The 24,991-nt window shown below is 47.7% G+C and overlaps 2 protein-coding genes across 2 annotated transcripts; both read right to left on the bottom strand.

Moving 5' to 3' along the window:
* Positions 1-541: 541 nt before the first annotated feature.
* DCAF10 (DDB1 and CUL4 associated factor 10) lies at positions 542-18,673 on the bottom strand. Its single transcript, XM_021382414.1, has 7 exons — positions 18,357-18,673; positions 16,253-16,366; positions 10,594-10,791; positions 10,044-10,246; positions 9,203-9,313; positions 7,932-8,077; positions 542-4,664 (listed from the first exon to the last, which is right to left on the bottom strand). The coding sequence occupies exons 1-7, from the start codon at positions 18,656-18,658 to the stop codon at positions 4,296-4,298; spliced, it is 1,443 nt and encodes a 480-aa protein (XP_021238089.1). The 5' UTR covers positions 18,659-18,673; the 3' UTR covers positions 542-4,295.
* Positions 18,674-18,920: 247 nt separating this feature from the next.
* On the bottom strand, positions 18,921-23,830 carry LOC110390866 (the record flags this gene model as incomplete). Its single annotated transcript, XM_021382417.1, is given in 4 exon segments — positions 18,921-19,268; positions 19,633-19,763; positions 22,131-22,230; positions 23,654-23,830. Coding segments are annotated over 4 exon segments (684 nt in total), but the record flags the coding sequence as incomplete, so codon positions are not given.
* Positions 23,831-24,991: the final 1,161 nt, after the last annotated feature.

Below are 24,991 nucleotides of genomic sequence, written 5' to 3'. Positions count from 1 at the left end.
TGAAGCACCCTTGCTCTTGCACAGCACAGCAGACACTCAAGTGGCAATCTGCAGCTGGAGCAACGCTGAGGCAAGACTGGTGACATTCTTTGCAGGTGCTGCTTTTGTGGTGCCTCACGGTAAGCAGCTGTGCAGGAGCACCTTGCTCAGGAGCACCTTGCTCAGGCATCCCCATCCCTGGCACAGGTGGGTGAACCACAGCGCAGGGCAGTGCCTGCCTCCTTCAGAACTCCTGCAGCGCAGCAGTGCTGCTGGCAGCGCTGCCCTCAAGGGCACGAAGGAAAGGAGCTCTGTGCCTGCGGGGCACGGCGCTGCTCAGCAACACTCACCAGCTTTGTGAGGATCACTGTAGCTGCACGTAGGCCCAGCTTTCTAGGCTTGGGGAGGGACACGTTTCACCCCACACCCGTGCTCAAGCTAAAACAGAAGACGAGAAGGAAACTCATGCAGATGTCACTCCAGGCGTGGCTTTCTCCCCTCGCTTCCAGTGAATAGGCGAGAAGCAGCGACTGCTACAGAACACAGCTCAGTGTAAGATAAATCCATGAAAATAGATTTTAATTCACTGAGTTATTAAATGTTTAATTTATTACGCAAGCAAGAAAAACGTTCCACAAATAGTAAGTTACTGTACGGCTGTAAGTACAATATATTCAGAGCAGTTCTGGTACTTTTATATTGTATGAAAAGGCTACACTTCATACTACGAAATCTCAGGTATTTCAAAATATTTACATGCACAATTTGTTCTAGTATTAAAAACTTTACACTTAAATGAAGATACCTAGTGCATCAGAAAACGCACCACTGACCAAGATCAGGAAATTAGAAGTTTCTTTCTCTTGCAGGACAAAAATATTAGGGTTCTCAACCTTCTTTTACTCCAACGTCTTAGAATCTTGTAAACTAGAATTCTTAAAAGCTTTCAGGAGGGCAAGCTAGGGAGCAACAGGTCCATTTTCCACGGTCTCGGGACCTATTACACATCAGTGTTGCCCAAATTAAAAATAACAACAACAACAACAACAACAACAAAAAAAAGACACAGGAAAACCTGATGTTTACATTCCAATTCTGGTAGTAGGCAAATTGTCCTTACCAAGTCTCAAAGAGTGCAAACAGATGTGTGTCAGTATCACTGTGCTTTATCCCCAGTAATTCCGATGGAGGTCACGTTTTTCCCTGAACTACCCACGTTGGACTGACGATGCCCAGCGGCTGCGGATATACTGGAATACACACACGTACCTCGCAGGAAAGTACACAGACATGGATGTCGTTACGTAGTCCCGTTAATGCTTTCTCTTTCCTCCTCCACAAACGCGCTACAGAGCTACAACGAAGCGAAGACTAACCTCCAGTGGAACAGGCGGAAAACGCATTCACTCCTACAAGAGACAGGCACTGGGCTGCTAGGAAAGGAGAGCTGTCTTCAGAGCCCGGCTTGGTTCCGTAAGCGCTGCTGTGAGCGGGCGCTGCCCCGCGCAGGCCTCGGTGACGCCGTCCATCTGCTTCTGCTGACCAGCTGCACTGTGAGCGAGGGAACGGCTTTGCTATGGAAACCCACCAGTACGAAACCATGCATTTAAAAAACAGATCTGCATGCTTTACAGCCAAGGAGCTCCATCTTCATTAGGACTGTAAGATCTATCACGCGGTGTAACACTGGAGCGCTCGAAAGTAAACACGTTTAAAGCCACTGCTGTACTTTGCTATTAGTGCAGACGTCAATACACCACATGAAACAATTCCTTACGTTTGAGACAGGCAGGTTTATACAGCTGGGCCCCTTCGAATTTTAAGGGTGCAGGGTTAAGGATTTCTCTTTTTAAACACGGTAAGCTTCTTTTGGCTACCTAGAGAGAATCCGAAGCTCAGCAACAAATTACTTCACAAGGCAATGACTTACTTAGGAAGACAAAAGCTGAACACCACTCCTTCCTCCGAGCTGAAACAGCAAGGCATCTTCAGTCGTAAGTTACTGAACAGCGCTTCAACAAGCGTTTTCTGCAACTCGTGGGTGAAATACACCAGGTTTGACTGAAATCTTCCAAGTACTGCTGGAAAGGAGCAGTCAAACAACTGCACTCTTCCAGTTCTAGTTAAAACTTACCACGAAGTAACAGGAAGAGTTAGTTATGTCAGATTTCTGCTGCACACACGAAGGGCGTCCCTTTGGTGAACCGCGTTCCTCGGACACGGTTCCAAAAGCGTTCAGAAGTTACAACGGTTTGAAACCAAGACTGATGCTCTGCTTTGGAAAATAAGGCATGTCCTCATCTATCCCTTCACCCGCGCACGTCTGAGTTCAAGGCACGAGTCTCAGCAACAACAGAATGGCTCAGGAGCCACAGCTCTGGAAACCTTCTAACGCCTTGTTGTCTGGGAAGACTGCGGGCTTCTGTGTGTCAGGTTACGGGTATTCTCCCTCCTCCAGCCGAGCCGATATTCTGCTCAGACACTAACGCCGAATAATTCAGCTGAACATCCAGGAGATTAGAAATTCTAGGACGCTTACTGAGCGACGGGAGTTCTGTCAACAGCGTCCATTAAGCGATGTGAAGGCAGCCCCTCAGCAGCCCGCTGCTAAAGGTGCTGCAAACCCAGAGCAGGAGGTAGTCCTCAGGCTATCCAACACCCATTACTGAAGGTCTGGTTTTGTTTTTAAATAAAAATTCACCGAAAATTTAGAGTCACGGCACGATTTGGGGTGGAAGGGTCGTTGAGGATCACCCAGTTCCAGCACCATGCCGTGGGCAGAGATGCTTCCCACGGGAGCAGGCTGCCCGCAGGACCTCCGAGGGCAGGGCACCTGGAATGTGTTTGAGCAGCCTGTGCCAGCTCACAGGGAGGTCCCCCCCATCCTCACCTGGTCTGGGAACTTACTTAAGGAGTAAAACTTGGCATTCATACTTAGTGTGTTAATGATCACCCCTCAAATCGTGTTTCAGATTTTATGATTAACCCAGTTAAATCCATGTAGATCTTAGACGGGAACGCTTCTAATCCACTCCTGAACTGACAACACTTGTGAAGAAATACTTATCTAGTTGTACTACAGGCACTTCCTAGACAGACTCCTGCCACAACATGAGGTGCAGAACAGCCAGAGGACATAACGGCCTTAACACAAGCAGAAAATTCTGCACTGCTCATTTTCCAGCATAGGATGAAGGTTTATGTAAGTGACGTGGAAAGCTTCCCAAAGGAGAAATCCTACTGGCTGAGGACTGAAAGTTGCCTATTGACCACACACACTGCAAGGAAACATTCTCTAAGGTTCATGTGCAGTGGATGCAGCTCAATATGTTTACCCATTCAGCTCCTGTTACTCTGCTCCAGGCATTTTCAATTCAATTCTGAGGAAAAAGTGCAGCTATGTCTCAGTCCACGGCATCATACAATCCTTAAGGCTGGAAAAGACCACTATGATCCCCAAGTCCAAGCCCAACCCACACCCACCATGCTCACTGACCATGTCCCCCAATGCCACACCTCCACAGCTCCTGAACACCCCCCAGGGATGGTGACTCCACCACCTCCCTGGGCCACTGCCTGTTCCAACACGACCACTTTTCTGGAGGAGAAAGTCTTCCTTACATCCAACCTGATCTCACCTTCCCCGGTGCAACCTGGGGCCGCCACCTCTCATTGTGTTGCTGCTTCCTGGGAGCCTCTTCCTTCTACCATAATTTCAAGATATGTCATTAAGCAGTCTAAAAAGATTTTTTAGGACAGCAAAACATTACAGAAAGCTGACTAATTTTTCTAGCCAACCACAGATAACCAAATTAGTATGAAACCATTTTTTCCCTGTCTTCTTGTGCCAAAACCTGCTTGATATCTCACAATCACTGCATTGCAGTTTCAGCGAGTGGAGAGGCCCTTTGGAACAGAGAGGTGCTGCACCAGGGAAGCCTGGGTGAGTTGTGGCTGAGCTCCTACCTGCATCCCATCTATGTTTCTTTCAGACAGCCCACTTCAAGTCACGGCGAAGAAGATTACCAGCAAGTACTACAGTACAAACCAACCAGAACGACGACTCGATTTCACAGGGTCAGAAGCAGCTGAGGTCTGCCTAGAAGGCTGAAAACACAACGCAGGGAGCCCGACTCGCGGATGCGGTATGAGAATGCGTACAGTGCTGGACCAGGAACTCACGTCATTATTATGTACTGAGACCACAGTCACTATGATCTCATCTGGATTTACGGCATTTCCAAAAGAACACACTTCAACTAAGCTGAAGTAGTTAAAACACAAACATCCGAAGGTCCTGTCGATGCACAATGCGCCTAGAACTTTGGCTGATACAAAGAAACGCGTCCGCTAAGGCACCCCGAGGCAATCTGACAGTGGGTTGGAGAGAACTTTGTTGTCAGTACCACATCATTGTGAGAATACAGGGAACGGATTTCTTTCAAGGGACCGGCTTCTTTGGGCAAGCAGTCAACAAGTTCGCTGCAGTGTGCGTCAAACCCCAGCAAGCGGATCCCAAAGCCGTGTGGGGATGAAATCATCCGGCCATCAGGACTGAAGCAAAGCTCTTTGATGTAACCCCGGCCAACATTGGCTTCTTCGATGCAATGAGTCAATCGCAGGGAGCAGCGAGGGGAGACAGGGCGCACGGGGGCTCCTTCCTGGAACTCATAGACACAAGTCCACTAAAGGGAGAGAGAGAAAGGAACGCTGAAAGAAGGTGAAGCACTGCAAATGCACGTTCACTCCAGCTACACGTGAAGTAAATGACAGAGCAATGACCAGTACCACTGCTTACCTACTCCTCCACAAGCATTTACTGTGAGATGCTGAGAACCGGCAGGTTGTTTGGCATCTTCTTATCACAGAATCACAGAATGGTTTGGGTTGGAAGGGACGTTTAAGATCACCTAGTTCCAACCCCCTGCTATAGGCAGGGACACCTCCCTCTAGACCAGGTTGCTCACAGCCCCATCCAGCCTGGCCTTGGGTGCTTCCAGGGAGGGGGCATCCACAACCTCACTGGGCAACCTGTTCCAGTTCTTCTCTTTGAACAACTTACGTAAAGCAGATGTTCAGCATCAACACTTCTCTTAGTTTCCAGATACAATCTTTTTTACCTGGAAAGAACAAAGCCTGCTCCTTTGGACAAGAGTTTGCTCTAATTCAGTAGAACATTTAAATGAAATCTATAAAAAAGCAGAATTCAGCCTTGTGCAATTTAGAATGGCCTTTTGACACGCTGTGCCCCTAACTTCAAAAGGAGGAAAGTCTTGAAACAAGACAAAAATAGCGTTAGAAGAAATGCTATCAGCGGGCCTATATCCAGCTTGTTACCCATGAGGCAACTGGGAATTTTAATGCTTAATCTAATTATCTAATCTCAAATCAAATGCAAAATCCACTCCATTTACCAACTAAATTTAGATCGTGTCTGAATCTGAATGCACCACAAGAAAACAGAAGAAATGTTCTTTGTTCTGTTCATTGTCCTTTCTTGAAATAAACACAAAGGGAACAACACAAATTAATATTAACTGAAAAGAGTAGGGCAGACACTAGGACTCCAGCACGTTTTACCTAGGTCAGTCAATAGCATGAAGTAACCCAACACGACGTTTGCGTTTGCAGAAAATTCTACACTGCGTAGTGGTTTGGTGTTAAGTTTACAGAATCAGTACTGAAATTTCAAATACTCAGCCCTCTACACATCTGTAGGCTGCCAGTACAAAATGAGGCTTCCTTCCAAAAGGAAAAAAATAAGCTATCAGATTGACTATACTTTTTAAGCAATTGTTTAATCAGTATTTAAAGAATTATTTGTAGTTCTGAAAAAAAAAAAAAATATGTAAAATCTGCATCTTGGCAGACTAACCAGGAAATGTGCACATCTGTCAGAATAATAATATTGAAATAAACTTCAGAGAAAAAAAAAATCATTACAAGATGACTGTCCAGTGGAATCTGAGTGTTCTAAGGCTTTGGCCTGGGATTTGAGTTGTAAGTGAACTTGCATTCACCTGCAAGTTACTTCTCCAAAAGTAGGTACTCCCAAACAAAACCTGCAGGCACTAGCTTTTTGTATACCATCCATGAAGAAGGGTGTGGGTTTTTCCCCAGTATTTCAGGCTGCATCACAGACTGCCTTAGAAGTCTCAGACATGACATGACTCTTCATAAATACAATCTGAGGAAACATAATCCAAAACCAGCCTCAAAGTCCACCGTAACTTCTTCAGAGCACTTCTTAGGGGAGTGGAACCTGCAAGCTTCAGCGAGTAAGCTGAAGATGGTCCTAACATTTAGCACAACAAAAGAAGACTCAGAATGGATTATGCCATGAAGATCATTGATCACAGAACGGCTTAGGTTGTGGGGGCCTTAAAGGCTGTTGAGCTCCAGCCCCATGCTGTGGGCAGGGTTCCACCCACCAGACTGGGCTGCCCAGGGCCCACCCAGCCTGGCCTTGAATGCCCCCAGGGACAGGGCACCCACAGCTTCTCTGGGCAGCAGTGCCAGTGCCTCACCACTCTGAGTAAAGATTTCCCACCTAACGTCTCGCCGAAATCTCCCCTCCTTTAGTTTAAAGCCAGTCTGTTTTGTCCTGTCACTATCACGGCTGGTCTAGATGATTTTGGAGGTCTTTTCCCCTCAAGGACTAGAAGGGTACAGTGAGGCGTGTAATTTAATTCCTCCATGCAGAAAAAAATGGCACCCATTGGCATTCATCAGTGCTTGCTGAACATTTATGGAGAGCAAAGAGTGGATGTCAGCACAGCCAGGTGCTGGGTGGCATGTTTCAGCAGTGGCAACAGTGGGTCACCTCTGCCCATGCAGATCTGCACAAATGAGGCATGTGGGTCTTGCTCATTGCTGGCAAAAACACACAGCTAATGGTGACGACTATGTTGAAAAATAGTGTTCTGCAGCTGAGAATTTGCTCTACCAAATTGTGCCCTTTGTAGCTGCTGTGGTTTTCACGGAAGTAAATAGGGGGCATTACTTTTGGAGCAACCAACGTGCATCAGCCAGTTCCTTCAGGGATTCTTAAGGCCTCCTTTAACATTTTGCAGTCTCCATGATGCAGCCTCATGTGATTCTGCTTGAACAAGCAAGAATGGGTAGCAGCCCTCCAGCTTTTCCATGCCCAGTAACCTCTTCTTGTTATCTTGAATGTGGGAACTGGGTAGACAGAAAACCTCTTGGATTGCCCAGGAGGCAAAGGGGTGCCCCGGTGCCTCTCAGCAGTAGTCACCAGTAACTAACACCATTTGCATTTTCTGGTGGATCCCCTGCTCCGCTGCAGAATATGCCTGCACCACAGCTTTTAAGAGGAAAGCTGAGATCACTTTTAAAAAATTACATTAAACGTCACTGTTGTTATTAAGGTTCAAACCCATATTGTGGCAGCTCAAAGCAAATGCAGAAATATGCTCTGAAATTTTTCCATAGCCACCGGAAAGCACTTGTCAGCACAGCAGATCTTCAACCTTGTGACACTGATGGATATGCAAAACATCTGGAGGCACTTAAATAATTCAAAGCTGGTTCTCTGCTCAACTTAAACCACGCTCACCACCGCACAACTGTGTAATCTTCTGCCTTTTCCAAGTTCTTTGCTCCTGTATTTGGACAGGTACATATTTTTAAGTCAAGTCACATATTTTTAGGCCAAGAACTGTTTGAAAACATTCAACCGAGCTGTACACTATAAAAAGTATTCCATTAAAGCTAGGCAAAGGGAATACTGAATAAAGGATACAGAGTCTTGTACAGCAACTCTTTAAAACAGAGGACTATTTCATAATCCTGGTTTAAAAAGTATTAATTTCTGTCTATAATTGAACTTACTTATTCAAATGCAAATTTACCCCAAAGTCAGATTTTTCAATGTAGTTGTACGACCGACACAGTTTACTCAAAAGCATTTTGCTCAAAACCTTCTGTTTTACCTCCTGGTCATCTGTGTTACTCGAGCACCGAAGAAGGGTGGCCCACCCCTTCGGATGTAGCTGCAGGGATGTAATGCAATTGCCTCGGTCTCTCTCTCCAGGAACTTCTGGTGTTAAGACCTCCAAACTATTTCTAGGTGATCCACCTAGGAAGGGAAGTCAACTGTGAGTCTAAAGGAATTCTGTACGTTAAGCTTCACCTCTCACTTCAGTCGACTGCTGAAACGAGGCCAAGGGTGCATCAGCCTGACTGCTAGAAAAGACTGGAACTTTATGAAAGGACAGATGGAAGAGAGATTATACTAACAACTGAAGTTAATACCAGTGGGCTCAGCTCTGATTGCTACCTGCTCCTTTTTAGAAATTTACCTTCCAGAATCTGTGTTAAATCATCCCAAAATGTGAACTGAAGTTGGAGCTCACTTTCCACACAAATACATCAATCAAAGAAAATCCTCAGTGCCTTCTTTTCTAAGAACTAACAGTTCTCAAACTTGTACAATGGCCTCTTCAAACTCTGCGAAGTCTGCTTGGCTGTGTGCAGCGTGCCTCCATCCCCCTGCCTGGCCTGACACAGATTTTCACAGGTGACTGCTGCCCTGGGGTCCAGATAAACTTCCTTCTTTCAGAACTGTTTGAACAATTCACAACCTTAAGTAATTAAAGCTTAACATTACTGTTATTTTACATTAGCAGGCAATTCACAAAAGATTTCTGAGTATTTGTGAATGTGCCAAGTTCGTGCTGAGCTCTGTTCACAGTTCTGAATTTAGGCAGGACTTGCTTTGTAAAAAAACTTCTAAAACCATTCTGTCAATGTTTAGGATTAATTTGCCTCTTCTTTTTCTATGCTGTTGACTTCTCATGGAGAAACAGCACACGCATATTCCCATCATTAAGGGAAACAGAAAGCAAAACACAACTGTGTTCTGCTCTGTTGCTTTTTTCCCCCTAAGGGTCACTCACATGAGGGGTGCTGGGAAAAAAAAAAACAACAAAAACCCCCAGGAAATGGCAGCACACCTGCCTAACAAAATAACGTGCTAACATACAATAAAATCTCACTGCTGTTTTCGGATTTCTTGGAGAAAAAAATGATTAGATCTCCAGATTTTGGCGTGCAGTGATACTTCACTGGTTTAACAGAAGTTGCAGTAACGCTTTTAAGGGCTACGAATTAAAACACAGCGTTTCCCTACTATACTCTTTTGGCCATCACGAACTGAAGCCCCTGATTTCTTCTTTTATTTTTATGTTTTATATTTTCCTACCTTCTCGCTGCGAGGACCGTGACATCTGCTTCTCAGACAGTGGACCCGAATCATTCTGGTGACACGGGGAACCAATAGCTCGAGGACTGGACAGACTCGAAGATGTTATATCTGTATACAGCATCAGCCACGTGAACACAAAAGCTAAGAACAGCCGTGTGCTATACATGTCCTTCATTTAACTCTCCCTAGCCATGCTAAGTAAAGGAAAGGCATCTTGTTAACAAAACACCTTCCAAAGCTCCATTTACAGTCACAAAGCACCATTGTATTGTGCCTCACGCTAATTAAATGCCAGCACATCAAACTGATGGGAACAAGGAGGAGGCTGCGCTCCTTGCTTCTGATACACTACTACTACAAGGAGCTAGAGTATGAACTTCTCTCCCATCCACTCAGACACCCCAAACAGTGGAGTTTGCCACTATTTTGCTATTACAGCCACACAACAGCAGGAAGCAGTGAAATTTTAGAGCATGCAACTCTACCAGGTCTGCTGACGGAGAGCAACTGCAGTACCACCCAAGCCCGAGGTGACAAAATTCCAGGCTATGTCCTGTAGTGCTAAAGTCTTGATACCAAAAATTGCCTTGCACATCACATGTTTTGTAAATATACATACATGATCACCATTACTATTACCTTCCCTCCCTTGTCTGTCTCAGTACACTGTCTTTATCTCAACCCAGAATTATTACCTCCTTTTTTTTATTATTCTCTACCCCAAAGCACTTGAGGAGGGGGAGTGGGCAAATGACTGTGCGGTACCGAGCTGCCTGCCAGGTCAAACCACAAGTATTCTGTCATAGAAGCTGTTATTGACATTTCAACAAGTATTCACCTGAACTCGATGCAGTCCTCCTAGCTCTTAAAATGGGGTAGCTGCCAACCTCTAGAGTTTTGTTTAGATCAAGGTCATGCAAAATCAGAAGATATCCAGAGGACGTTGAGATCAGCATTTTGGAACAGTCTGGTGTCAACCTCATTCGCATAAGAAAACGGGTGTGAAAAAACTTCTTGTGGGGACACCCATCTTCAGTGCACCTGGACAGAGGAGGGAAAAGAAAATACAACCAAGAAATAGTTGCAATGGACCGTGACTCAAGTTCCTAACAATATCTGCAGGAGCCCAGGACATGCTAAGCATCTTTGTCGATCCTGAAAGCCTTTCTGTATATTGTCTTTACGCTACTTAGATCAAATTTTAATGAAACTCACATTTCCATACTCATCTCAGCGGTGAAGAAAACATTTTCTAAAAGGAAAGACTACATTCTGCAGTGTCAGCAAAGAAAGCTCTCTTTTCTTTTTTATTTTCTGGACCATACATCAAGGTAGTGCAAAGTCTTGGCAAGGGTTAGAAACGTAACAGCACAAGTGCACCTGCATACCTGTTTGTGTCCCAGATGATCACATTTCCATCAAATCCTGACGTTACTAGTAGTCTCGTATTGGTGTCATACTCAATGTTCTTAACCCAGCTGGTGTGACCATGTAAAGTGCACACTTTTGTGTTCAGCTTTCTCAGGTCCCAAAGTGCTATTGTAGTGTCATCAGAACAAGTTGCAAAAAGTCGATTATCTAGAAACCTGAAAACGGGAGAAATACTGTGGCTAATTTCAATATCAGTCATCTAGGACTTAAACTAACACAGGAAAAACAATAACAGCTGCAGAAAAGAATTAACACACAGCAGCAGCATATCTGCCAACAAACGACAGTACTGCACTACTACTTCATATCCAGACATCTCTAGCAACAAACCAGTAAACCTGCAGAAGAGTAGCAGCCCTTTTTCTTTCTTTTCACCCCCTTATTATAGATCATTTAAAGATTGCACAACCACCAATAGGACCTAAGGCACACAAAGAAACCCTGTGGTAACTAGAGCAGCTATCCACCTGGACAATACTCACCTTTACTGGAACTCAGAAAGTCTTTATAAGGCACAAATGTCCTAAGAGCAGCCAGCTTTGAGGTCTCTGGGAAGATGTTCAAAGCGCCTGCTTTGGCGGTCCCTTATGCCTTTCACCTTCCCCACTATTTACCAGATTCTTTGCTAATAAGAAGGAGCAACACCAGAAAACACACAAATTATATGTGCATTTCAGACTACGTAAATTCCCATCCGTTTGTAAGAAATTAAACCATATTCCTGACTCTCTTCATTTCTATCCACATACCTACCCTCACTCTTCCCCTAGCACTCTTTAAAACTTCTTCCTTTTCACCACCACAAACATAAGTTTCCTCTACTGAAACCACAATTTTAAATAAATGTCACTTTTTGTTATTCCTCCTGGAAATCCCTTACCGACCCACTGGCTTTGCTGAAACAGTTTGTACCCACCAGCTTTAGCTAAACCCCCAAACTCCCCCTCACTTTGGAAGGCTCACCTTTGCTTGACTTAGTACTTGGCACGTGACTGAGCCAGTCATGACTGAAATGTCTCATGAGATCCTGACTTCTCAACAGCAGGCAGAACACAGCACTCATCACAAAGCCTGTGACAGAAGCTGGTTATCAGGAACCCGTTCTCAAAAGTGTCTTCTCTGAGCTGCACAGAGAACTGGGGACGTCAGCCCTGCTGGAACACTGATATTATCAGCGTGCCGGTAAATGGATCGAAAATGAACCTAAAACCCTGCTTTTCTGTTTATTTCTTGTTTGGATCGGATGATCTCCAGATGCCCTTTCCAATTTATCTGTGATATGACAACAACTTTGTGCAGACTGCTGAGACAAACCTCGCTCCTGCCCTGAACATGCTGGAACACTGACTGCCCTGTCATTTTACATGGGATGTCTAACAGGTCTTTCCTGAGAGAACTAATCGGGTTGATTAACTCTCCTGTTTTGCTTCTTTTTACTAACCACGTGGTTTACACTACGTACAGTACCGTTGTCTTGGACATTACGAGATTAAAATCTGAACACAGCCATTATTTGCTTATTTCCCAAGAATCTTAACTAAATTTCAGTCCTTCTTTGTGCATCTTTTGCTTTAGAGCTTCACAAAGCCCTAAGACGCTGCTCACTGCCACTGCAGAGCCTGGGGAATGAGCCATGTAAGCCTCCTGAATCCAGTAACTTTCTGTACCACCTGGAACAGCACCAACAGTCTCCGCAAACAAGTAAGAGGCTTTTGCTCCTATTTTCCTTTACCTGTGGTACAGCTTGTGTATTTGAATCTAAAGGCAGAGATATGAAATTGTGTTTCTCAAACATAAAAGAGCAGGTATACTATCAAAATACTGTTTAGAACAAGAACTTCACATCATCTTTGGAAGTAACAGCAGACGCGGCACAAGCTACCCAGATTTATTGACTCCTTCAACACAGCTGTGCATTAGAGGATAAATTCTGAACTGCAATATAAATGCAACACTCTGTTAAAATGCTGCAAGAATCAGAGGCGTAGTGCTTAGTATTTCACAAGACATTTGCAGAGTACTGCTGCATCAAAGCGTAATTCTGCTCCACTCTCTGAGGCAGGAGTGAATGCGTACCCCATGCACAGCGCTCCAAGCACACCACGCACTCTGCACTTCGTGGGTCTGGAGTTCTTGCTCACCTAAGAGATAACAAGCTTGTCACAACGTCATGTAAGAAGAAGATGAGAAAGTGGAAAAGAACTTGGGTCACACTAGTGGGATTACTGCATTTACCAGATTAAGGTCTTAATACGATCAGGTGGCAGTCCTTTATCCTGACCATCCTGACTTCAGACAAAGCTGAATGTATGTATGCGATCACCCCAAACTGAGGCAGTATAAGGCTGCTTGGCCACCTGCAGGTGATTACACGAGGAAAGAATATCTGACACGAAAACTATCACATAGAAGGATAGGAGAACTAGAATCAGCACTAACCATTTCTAGAAAACAAACTGAGCCAAAAGATTACTGAAGACAAAGTAGGTCTATTTTCAAAAGCACCACGTGAAGAAAAAGCTTCATTTTGAAAGTATTTAGGCAGAAGTTATTTGGCTGAGAAAATCAGCAGGTATTATTTGACAGCAATTATTTGGCTTGCATGACGCAAATCAAAGCTTATCAGAGAAGCAGCCCTGCAGCCACCAAGGTCAGCGCAGGACGGTAGGAGGTGCTCCAGGAGCTCCCTGCAGCCCATGGAGGATCGAACAGGAACAGATCCTGGGCCAGAGCTGCAGCCCACAGAGAAGAGCTTGCTGTCCAGCAGAGATCTGGGGGAGCTGCTGCCCGCAGCGGAACCGTGCTGGAGCAGTCTACTTCTGAAAGATGGAGCTATGGCATCGACCTGTATTGGAGCAGCACTTGGAGAGCTGCAGCTCCTGGGAAGCCCTTGCAGGATCAGTTTGGGAAGGACAGCAAGGAGCAGGGGCAGAGTGACCACGGAGGAGGAGCACAGATGAAGCTGACCGCAGCCACATTCCTCATTCCCCTGCCCTGCTTGAGTGAAAGCACACTCACACACACACACAGACACACACACAACAGCAGCAAGAAAAGCCTTTTTTTATTCAAAGGTATAGCATTACTTTTATAATACTTGTTATCCACTATTGCCATCTAAAGCTTACTCCCTTAATGCTGATTGGATATTTTTGCTGAGGCATGTAGCAGTGAAGCATGAAGCAGTATTTTCCATCTACTGACATATCAAAAGGTAGCTTATCGGATCATCTTAGTTTGCCATTTTCCCTGCATCACGGGTACATTCTTTGGTCAACTTGTCCCTATTCCTTCGGGGAGGGGGCCTTTCTTGTTACACCTCGTATCCTCACAACCGCCTATTACAACACTTGAGGAGCAGACAGAAGATGGTGGATACAGCGGGAAGGTGGTTTCAGTTTGCTTTCAGTTCTCATTGCTCTAGTATGTTATTAACCAGCAATAAATTAATCCTCTCTATGCTGAGCTTGTTTTGCCTGTAACAGTAATTGGTGAGCAATCTTCCCTTCCTTATCTCAGCCCACAAGCTCTTCATCTGATTTTCTCCCCTTGTTCTGCTGTTGAGGGGGAGTGAGAGGAGCTGCGTGGTGCTTGGCTACCTACTAGTGTTAAAACACAACAGCAGCACGCCTGTTCAATGCCAAGTAACTATCAGGAAAAAACAACAAACCAAAAACCACCAGTTTTCAAGAAGAAACAGTTTTCAAGTGAAACAAACTACATCTCTTCACTGTACAAATCTACGGTTCCCTTTGGTCTTGAATGCTGCATGCAGCCCTGCTTCATTCACCACAAACAGGTTTCAGAAGAACTGGAAAAGGCATGGTGAGCAGCAAATAGCATGGAATGAAAAAGCAGACAGATTCTTTCAATTGAAAAAGTCCTAGCAGAAGGTGCATATGATTCAGGCATATAAAACCAACTGTCAGAGAGAAAGTAAACAGAGATTAATGGTCCACCGTCTCTACTGCTTAAAGAACAAAACCAAGCAGAAAACAGAGGGCCTCCATCTAGCAAGTTTTCAAAACCTTCTTAATATAACCAGAAGAACGCTTCTGGAATTCTGACACAGAAAAGGCAACAACTAAATTTAAATAAGCCCAAAAATTGACCAAATCCAGAAGCAAAACACGTCTACTTCATGTGATAACACACACATCCCCAACACGTGGAAAGGTAACGGAAAAACATCAGTACATACTTTCCTGTTCTGATGTATGTATGAAGGCATCTGGCACAGGGTGCCCCTAATATCATTTATAGGGTCGGAATGGGCTGTCCAGAAAGTGGTGGAGACCTTAACCCTGGAGGTGTTGCAGAGATGTGCAGACCTGGCACTAAGAGACAGGTTAGTGAAGGGACTCAGTGGTCAGGTCAATGGCTGCACTTGATGATCCTGAAGATTTTTTTTTTCAGCCTGGATAACTCAATGATTATAAGGAAAGTTTAAATGAACACATGTAATGCTCCACTAACCAGGTATTGCAGAATGAAGTGAGCTTCCTTGCAGCTAAGTTTATGACAACAAATGCAGACATCCAAGAAAACACAGGATGCCAATATCCTACAGAGACTGAAGAAAAAGCTGCATTTTCATAACAGAAAAGCATGTTCTCACCATCGCTTTTGTTTGTGTCAGGTTTTTCACTTCGGTTTTTCAGACAGACATCCAACTGATGTAAAAATTCAGTCTCTATTAAAAAAGATGGGCACTTTGTGGAAGAAAAAAAAAAAATCTGTGTATCCAAAGAACATGTGAGGGTGTTAATACCTCGTGTTTCATTCGGCTCTTTGCAGGAGGGAAATGCTCAGAATGCGTTTTTGTTCACTTTGAGAAGCAGAGTGAAAAGAAGCAGCAATGTTGTTCACGAGGTCATGAAACTGTCTCAAGTACAAATTCACGTGTGAAAGTCTATCCTCAGATCCAGAGGATGTAAAAATAACAGAATGAAAAAGGAAAAAACATCACATGGCAAACACACAGATAATTCAGATTCCCATGTTTGCTGTTTCCTACTACATCTGAGAAGCAGACGAACGATTTATGCAGTAAATGCTGAGAATCAGTCAGCTGGCAGAAGCCATTTCACTTTGCTGGCTCTTCTATGTTGTAACTGTACTTAAAGCACCCAATCTTTGGAAATTTCCATGCAACTAAGGCAATTACTCTTACAATTCAAAATACCAGCCATACTCATACAAGCATCTTATCTTGCTACAGTTTTGAAGCTGCACTCCAAAGAGAAGCCATACACTACTTGCTATGTCCTGATTTACTGTGTTCATTCAGGGCACTCCAAAAGCCAATTAAAACAGACAGTAATACTGTAACACCCTTCTTCCACCACGAACTGCAGCTTTCCAACCAACAAGAACACCTGGCAGCATTACCTACCACCATCACTGCTTTCAGATTTCTCCTCTTCCCCTTCCCAGCCTTCCGCAGCCTCCAGTGCAGAAGGAAAATGGCACAAAACAAACTGCAGCTTAATAGCTACAAAAAAAAAAACACTCTACCCAAGGCAGCACCAACTCACTACACAAACTTACTACACTCTCATAAGAAAAGCATCTACAGTAAGAGAAAAAGGAGATCTTTTCTTCCTTCTGACCAACCTGATATTATTTACACAATCTTCATGAGCTTCAGAGAGAGTTTTGATGTGCTTCGAAGATATTGGGTCAAAAAGCAGCACTTCAGTCTGTTCACAAGCAACAGTCAGCACAGACCTGCAGGGGAGCAGAACAAAACAGAAACATTTGCATTTGATGAATGAATACAACGTCCACGCAGACTCAAACTTCCAGTCTCTAGATTCACAGAAACACAACGTCAACATTACTTAGCTTGGCTTCTCTTCACATTGCAGCAGTATTGTAAGGGATCACCATCAGGCACCACAGGATACTAATTCACAAAGAAGAAGGAGATCTCTGACAAAAAGTGTTTTCTAAATACAGCAGTGTTGTTAATGGTCTAAGACGACAGGAAGGCTCTGGCATCCGTCTAGATTTAGCATCAGCAGAGACTGGAAGAGTGACTAACTTATCCACACTTTTTTTTTTTTTTTTTTTAAATAAAGATTAATTTGGCAACAGCCATTAAACCACGCTGCCATTACTAACCTAAGGAACAAAAGTCTGGAGCAAGACTTAATATCCTGCTTGTCAACTAATTCTTTTGGAAGAAACAGGACAACTTTTATGATCAACAATATCAAGGACTTCACCCAATTTAAAAAGCCTTTTCTTCCCCATGTGAAGACGTCCATGTATCCACTAACAGCTTTTCATGGAGATGAAAACCAAAGACCTTTCTCAGATTACACATTATTTGTGAGTGAATGAGATCACCGAGAAGTTAGCAGCGAGTTCAGAGGTCCCAAACAGGCACCAGAAACATCAACCATTCACAGTTTGGGCAGGCTGCCTAGCCTGTCCTGGAGCATCAACATTTATTTGCTTTACATATGTTGAAGAAGTCTGAAACGCCATCACCATAGTGATGGTTGAGTTTGCCCTGCTAAATTAGTGAAGCTCCATGAAAGCTAAGGTGCTACTCCCAACAGTGCAACAACTCTGACCAGTACGAAACAGTCACGGGACGGGTCTCAGTGGTGCTCCACAAACAGCTCGCATGAACAATCCTGGTCCTCAACTTGGAGCGCTACTTTGCAGTGTCAGAAACCAAGAAAATGGGCGAGGAGCAGGAGCACAGCTCTGCTGCAAAGAAATCCCAAGTCACCAAAGGTGAGAGAAGGTCTGCGACTGCTCTGCGACTGCTAAGTTGAATCGAACCACCACAAAAGAAGAAGTAAACGAGATCTGGGCTGTTTCATCTGATCTTAAGGTAACTGGTGCTCGGTGCCAGGCTGCTAGTTTAGGCCTGACATCACCTGTGGCCCGCTCAGGAAAGCGCCAGCCAGCCACACAAAAGGCCAAGTCAAGGAAGACATCCCTGCACCACTGCTGGGTTTATTTTCAGACAAGAAAGATCTGTGGCTTAGTCCACAGCGCAGCCTCACAAACACCAGGCGCACAGAGGGACAGGCAGAACGCAGGACTACTTCTCACTCCAGAAACTTGCAAAAATAACCTTAAGCTACAGCACAGGTAACAGAATTCACATCGTGACTATCCACGCCAAGGACACTGCTGAGATCCCTCTCAGATGAAAAGCCTTTCTGCCAAGGAAACCCGGTGTGAAACCATGCTGCAAAATGCAATTGCGCAGATTTTTCTGAACTGAGCTTGCTCCATTTTGGGCTGGCGTGCCAGGACCTGTCTCATCCTCACTCCAACCGATGCCGGCTCTCACTGGCATCGCCTGCAGCGCTGGAGAAACCTTCAGCAGGGCAGCTCTACACGACCGTCACCTGCACCATCCACATTACCCTAAGGAACGGGAGAAACCACGGCTCGCCGTTCAAACCCACCGCCGCCAGCAAGCAGGCTTCGCTCGCCGAGAAGACCTAACGTGAACACCGCCGCCGCTTCACGTAGGTGAGCTTCCCGCAGCCCGCTCCCAGCCCCGCGCCCCGGGCCGCGACGCGCAGCACCGCGGGGAAGAGCCCCGGCCCGGGCGGCCCCGCAGCTCCGTCACCGCCGTCCCCTCCCGCGGGTTCCGTCCGGGCCGGGCCTCGGGAGCGCCGCACCGCACCGCACCGCACCGCACCGCGGCGAGCGAGCGATCGATCGGGGAGAGGGGCGCGGCCCGTACCCGTCCGGCGAGTACTCGAGGTTGAAGACGGCGCCGTGCGTGCGGGTGCTGAGGTACACGGAGTCGGCGGGCTGGATGGAGCCGTACAGCCCGGTCATGGCGCGGAAGCTGTCCCGCGCCGGGTCCACGGCGGCGCTGCGGCCCAGGCAGCGCCCGCGCAGCCAACCGAACAGGCCGCAATCCGGCGCCGTCCGCGGGGAGGCGGCGGGAGGCGGCGGCCGCATGCCGGGCGGTGGCGGCGAGCCGGGCCCCGGGGCCGCCGGGCCGGCGCAGGACCCCGCCTTGGCCGCCTTCGCGCTCATCTCGCGCCCGGCCCGGGCATCGCCAGGCCGCGCCTCCCTCCGCCCTCCAACGGCGTCACTGCGCCTGCGCCGACACCCCCTCTGCGTGACGGCCGCCCCGCGCCACGCCCCCTCCCCCCGTGCCGCAGCGCCCTCTGCCGGCCGCACCGAGGCGCCCCCGCTGTGCGCGCGTGCCCGGCGATCGGCAACGCGCGCGGCGACCGCAGGTGACCGCAGCAGAGCGCAGGCGACGCCCCGCGCTGAACAGAAGCCCCGGCAGCGCTTGCGTCAACAAACGGGTTTTAACTTTTTTCACGTTTACACGTTCAGAACAACGCGAGAGAACAACGCAGCTTCAAGCGCGATCCTTGCCCGCCTCGTGAGGCGTCCGGCCCATGTTGTAGAACTCCTTGTTGGGGCGCAGGTCGATAAAATGGGCGATGCGATTGGACATGGCGAAAAAAGCAGAGATCATGGCGATGTCCCACGCGTCTTCGCGGTCAAAACCATGCGCCTCCAGCTTCTGGAAGTGCTCCTCCGTGATGTTATCTGCCCGGCAGACTGCAAGAGCAAACTCCAGCATCGCCAGGTCCCGGCTGCTCAGGTCCGCCAGCTTCCAGTTCACAATGACCTGAGGGCAGGCAGAGACCAGAGTGAGAGCGGGCTATGCACTGGGATGGCATCAGCGCCCCGGCATGCCAACATCAGCCCCTTCTCAGGGTAAAAAGAAGAACTGCTGCTCTGAAGGAGCAGCCAGCCACTGGAACGTGGTGGTGCTCAGGAACCGCGGGGATGTGGCACTGAGGGATGGTGGGGATGGCAGCTGGACTCCAGGATCTTCGTGGTCTTTTCCAACCCTAATGATTCTGTGATGCGACGATTCTCTCTGCTCCCACTGGGAGCCACACAGACTTAAGGGTCGCAGCTTTAAGCGAGGAGGCAGATACATTTCAGAAAACCATCCCTACTCCCCAAAAGGACCGTGCTCCACTGACCTGGTCAGCCAGGGTTGGCTGCTTGGAATATATCCGATGAAGCGCTCCATGTGCAACCACACAGTAGGGACATCTATTCACAGTGCTTGTGGCCACAATGATGAGCTCCTTGTCTGCCTTGCTGAGTCGCCCTAGAGGGAGAGAAAAAGACTGAGCACATTTTGTTTGCAAGATGTCGCGATCAGAAGGACTAACGCGATGGAAATAGCGTTACAAAAAGGTGGAAGGAAAATACAGCGCTCACACGGATCGGAAGATTTTGGGCTCACAGGGAAAGGCTCCCACCAAAGAGGGATCTCCAGGAAGAGATCCTTCCTCAGGGGCAGTCAGCCCTTAAGTGAGGCCTAAGATTAATAATTGCCTTCACCTGTGCTCCCAGGGCTGACTGGGTCTTTCCTCCAGGTGCTCAATCAGTGGTTCAGGCCATGACTCAGCAGTTCCCATACACAAGAACATCCACCACAGCAAGTACTGCTGGGGCAACACAAAATGGGCAAAGGCAGCATGCATTACAGCCAGAGTTCCAGAAAGCACGCAAGGAGACTGCGACCACAGATCCTAATGGCCATCAAGACAATCAGTTAACTTGGATCACTGCTTGGGAGGCACCTAATTAGGATGAGGGACACATTAGGGTAATAATAACTCTACACAACATGAGAACTCAGAGGAGCAAAATTACTTGCTTGTCAGGCAGAAGCTCAGTACTTCTCTGTACGTGCCTTGTGTACGTGTGGCTGGTGGCAGGTAGTCTGTTCACTGCTGCTTTTATGGAAGACTGCAATGTTCTAAAATCAGGCTTCAAGAAGAAAACATTGCAACTTTTGAAGGCAAAGGGGAGGAAGCAAAAGAAGCAATGAGGTACCCTAGGACTGTGCCTATGAAAACTTCTGTTCACCACCAGACAGACAAATCACAACTTTTTCAGTGACTTCTCTGAGGAGGCGCTGGAGAAGATGGCTATGCTTTGTTATACTTGGAATCAGTACTGATCATTTTCACAAACAGCTTCACAACAGGACTGTACTCTGCACCTGAGGAACATACCTTACCTGGCTGCCCGCTCTCATACTCTGCCTTTCTATCAGATAATTAGAAACAGTATTTTTTGAAACCACAGCTCACAGTGAAGGGCTCCTCCTCATTTCCACAGAAGCTATTGCTTTACAGGACGTTGCAAATATTTGCACAGGACAAGTGTCTTGTAAGATAGTGAAAGATACCACTAAAACCTTTTAGGCAAAAAGAACGAGGAGAGAATTTCTTGCTCTGCGGCAGTTCAGTTATAGAAGGTAGCAACTCTGTGATACTTCAGGGTAAGTGCTGAAAGGGGTGTGATGCAAGATAGTTCCATGTGACTCTCCAGAGTCAATCAATCTAAAAAGAAGCATGGGAATGAGAGCAGAAAAAAAACAGACCCTTGTATAGCTTGGGCTTCGCTCCAGCACTGCAAGCAGAGCAGAATCATGCACATACTGTGCATATTACAGTGAGAGAACCACAATGTTGCACTTTGCTGCCCACAAGGACTCTCCCTGCAAGCTCTCATCTACCTTAAGGCTAAGGAGCAGTCTACTCAACAGCTTGTTTTACAAAACCCAGATCTTACTGGTGTAAGACCCTTACAACAAAAGCAACAAGAATCAGCTGCTCTGTGCCGCACACCACAGGAAGCAGGAGGGAGGAACAAGCAGTCCTCAATCTGTGTTTTCTCACAGGCTTGAATGCTGTGCAGCGTTCCCTGGATGAAGCCTGCCCCAGCTGCACTGCTGCAACCTCCCCCACTTTCACACTCGAGGGATGCCCGGCAGCCACCTGCTGTACAGATGCCCATGGGTATGGTTACCAGTACGGTTTTCTTCCTGTGTATGCAGAATATAGTGAACTACCTGCATTTGGAATCACATCCACGTCAGGGCCCAGCAAGCACACCCTCTAATGACTTTTGCATATGGCTTGTGGCCAGCTCACGGGTAAGATTTGTCTTGAACAAAGAGCTGGAGGAAGCCTGAGCAATGGCCTTGGAACATCTCCCCCTTGGAGCTGTCTCTGTGTTAGGCCCTTAGCTACAGCCCACCCAAGCTACGTGGCTGCAGTGCCTGGCTTTGTAACCCCGCTGATGTGGAACTTGGATGAGGCACTGTGGCCTTGCCTAGGAACTGTGGACTCTTGGCAGATCATGTGCACCACTGGCAGACCTCCTGTGCTCACCTTGCTCACTGGCAGTGTGAAACTGCAGCGTTATTCCTGATGCCACTGCTCTGCCCGCCCTCAGCTCCTGACCCACTGTCCCTCAGGCAGCAGCCTGTGCTTTCTTTGTCGTGACACAGAGCGCACGGTAGCAAGGAAGCTCAGCTGTTCTCAGGGGCTGCCTCTTAACCATGAGCTGGGATAAGGGATGGTGAGGAAATAAACCTGAGGATGTCAGAGAAGCTGGTTCTAGTGTTTTTTTACATCTACAGAGGGAAGGGCAATTTGGGGGTGACTGTATGGTTTACCTGTCTCTTTGTTCATGATGGCATTGTAATAAGCAAAAAATGCTCTGAATTCAGCAGGTCGGTGAGACATGGCTTTGAACACATTGGGCAGAAATCCAGTCTGTTCAAGGAAAAAGAGAAACCAGTCAAGAGCTGCATCTTAACACAGAGCACGGCAGGCCACGTTCACACATTAGGCTTAGAGAACAACTAGTTAGCACAGCAGTCCAGGAGAATCTCCACATGACTGAAAATTTAATTATATTGTACTTAATTAAGCATTGCCGCAGTTTCTTGCAGCCCTGATCACTTCATCCACACCAGCAATGACCACAGTCATATTGCCCTCAGGCAACACGACAAAATCCCTTCCAAACAGAAAGGCTGTCATCTGCTCCACCTCTCTGCGCAGCAGCTGTGACGACCCTCTGATCAGCAGAGAGCTCCTGGAGCTCTCCTCTACCTTTCAGGTTTACAGGATGCAAGACAACCCAACCCAAGCAGCACGCTGCAGTACACGCACACCCTGAAGGTGCGTGCTGGCACAACGCTGCTGCGCTTGGTGCGGGATTTCAACCACCCCTCAGTGCCTGATTGCCAGGCACCAGGAGATTCCACTGCAGCTCTGAAAACTCCATTTTTGTTCTGATTACTCCATTTGTCCACAGGCCCCGCCAGCCCGTGGGCTGCTGTCTTGAAGGTGTTTTGAAAAGGGAGAGTAGCTCAAGTGTGACGGACTCCTCCAGCAGTCCTCACAAACAAGTGCCTGTGCATTCCTCCTGTCTCACACTTCTGCTAATTGTTAATTAACTACAGGGAGGCTCGTTCCCTTTAATCCGTGTCTGAATGGTTTGTCTAGGAACCTCTTGCCACAGAGGCTGGCAGCACTTTTTTGAAATTCCAAGTCTTCTGTGTTGATTTGATCCTATCCACGGGTCTGTTCTGAACCTTCACTGCATCTGAAATCTGTGCTAACTCTTCCTCACTCTGTTGTACTTGTTAAGTGGCTCCTTTTGCTCATATGCAATTTGCTCCCTGAGATTGCTGCAACTGCAACAAAGCAACGACACAGTTCTAAATGTGGTTTCCCATCTCGCTTTGGGTGACAAAGTCAAAGCACAATAGCAGAAATATCCCTTGATCCTTTTAATGCTGTCATCAAAGCTATTGCCCCCTGCATCCGTTTTTTTTTTTTGCTCCAATAAAAAAATAATATTCATAGCAGCATTTCATACCAATGCAGATACCCTAACCCTAACCCTCACCCAGAAAAACACAGTATGTCAGTGCTCCTGCCTCTCTTCTCTCAATGCACAGCCTGAAACCAGCCACTAGCCTAGACGAATTAGAGGCTGACGCTCTTTATGCTGCAATTTCCAGCAGGATCCCTGACCCATAGATTGGAAAGAGCTTCCAAAAGAAGTGCTGGTCGCCTCAGTCCTGTATGAGGACTGCGCAATATCTAAGTGGCCCAGCTCTGGTCTCCTATAACGCATGTCAGTGGACGCTTGCCACTGACAGAATTTTGCAGGAGAGCTTTTTACCTTCACTTCTACTTCCTCCATGAGCTCCACGATATCGTATGGCATGTCCTTCTTATTTGGCACTGGGTATCGCCCAATAGGCCTGACAGAGCTGTCATCCGTGGTGCTGTACGCACGGCACCGGGCGGCCACGCGGGGCCTTCTCGGGAGTCCCCCGGCGGCCAGGAGAGGCAGATGCTGCTGGGAGAGGAGGGAGGAAAGTCTGTTACGTGGAAGGACATCTAACGTCTTGGGAGTCACTGACGGGAGGACTGCTTCCCAGCTGCTGTGGCAGGGCTTGTGGGCACCTGCATCCCTCTGTGTTCTGCCGGCAGGGCAGCTGGCACATGGCAGAAGAAAACCCAGCCTTGCTTCTGGCCTAGCGCTACGCTGTGGGGTGGACATCGGGCCAGTGCGACCCTCGCCTGCCTCCTGCACACCGTGTTGCTGGGGCTGCTCCGCCATGCAGTCCTTGCTGACCGCGGCCTTCCCACCGCACCTCCGCTGAACCTGAGGCACTGCCCAAGCCTAAAAGATTTTCCTTTTTCAGTAACAGACAGCACTACAGATAAATTCAGGACTGTGGTTTTTTTTCTTTTCTGATCCACCTTACCCCCAGGAAAGCTAGCCTCACTCCTGCAGGAGGGGAAGTGGCTCCAAACTCAGGCCACCAAAGTAAAACAAATACCACTGCCCCACCAAAGCCGCTGGGAAAGGCTCGGTGCCGACAGGACTCCAGGCCAGCAGCACTGCGGCGGCAGGAGCTGTGCTCCAGCAGTCTGCGCGCACACGCTGTGGGTATTCCTCGGCTACAGGCCCTAAGTGGCCATGTAGCTGTGGGTGCAGCTGGGTGCCAGCCCAGGGCTGTTCCAGAAGCGTCCATGCGCTGCCACAAGCGTCAATGAGTAACGAGGATACTCAGAGCAGCAGAGCGAGGTCACCGTGCTGCGGAGCGGAACAGCAGCGGAGCGGCTGTGCGTGCTGCACCGGGACGCGTCCGTGTGCGACAGCGGGACCGCCGCAGCAGCGCACGGAGGAGAACCAGCTCAGAATGAAAGCGCTGAGGATAAGCGGGGAGATTACACAGCAACGCGCAGCCCTCCTGCTTCGTGAGCTTCAGCCACCTGCGCTGCCGGAGCAAAAGCAAGGCGGGGCGGTCTCCTTCGGGACACGCAGGGAACACCGCCGCGGCTCTGCGGCACGGCCCGAGGGGGGCGGCGGGCGAGCGGCCCACGCCTGCACACACACCACGGCCGCAGAACCGAGGGAGGAAGCGGCCGCGGCGCACGGCCCCTAGTGCCGGCCCTCAGCGGCCGGGTCCCCCCGCAGCCGGGCGCAGCTCTCCGCCGCTACTCACGG

This window comes from Numida meleagris, unplaced genomic scaffold, assembly GCF_002078875.1.
Source record: "Numida meleagris isolate 19003 breed g44 Domestic line unplaced genomic scaffold, NumMel1.0 unplaced_Scaffold239, whole genome shotgun sequence".
Lineage (NCBI taxonomy): Eukaryota > Metazoa > Chordata > Aves > Galliformes > Numididae > Numida > Numida meleagris.
The sequence above is the reverse complement of the archived record's forward strand: the minus strand, read 5'-3'. Positions and strand labels throughout refer to the sequence as shown.

What these genes read in the sequence shown, in the direction of transcription:
- DCAF10 (XM_021382414.1), bottom strand. Translation starts at nt 18,658, where the DNA reads ATGAGCGCGAAGGCGGCCAAGGCGGGGTCCTGCGCCGGCCCGGCGGCC. An exon ending in CTCGAGTACTCGCCGGACGG is followed by an intron (nt 16,367 to 18,356) that starts GTACGGGCCGCG and finishes GCTCCCCTGCAG; the next exon opens with GTCTGTGCTGACTGTTGCTT. An exon ending in ACGGTCCTCGCAGCGAGAAG is followed by an intron (nt 8,078 to 9,202) that starts GTAGGAAAATAT and finishes TTCCCTTCCTAG; the next exon opens with GTGGATCACCTAGAAATAGT.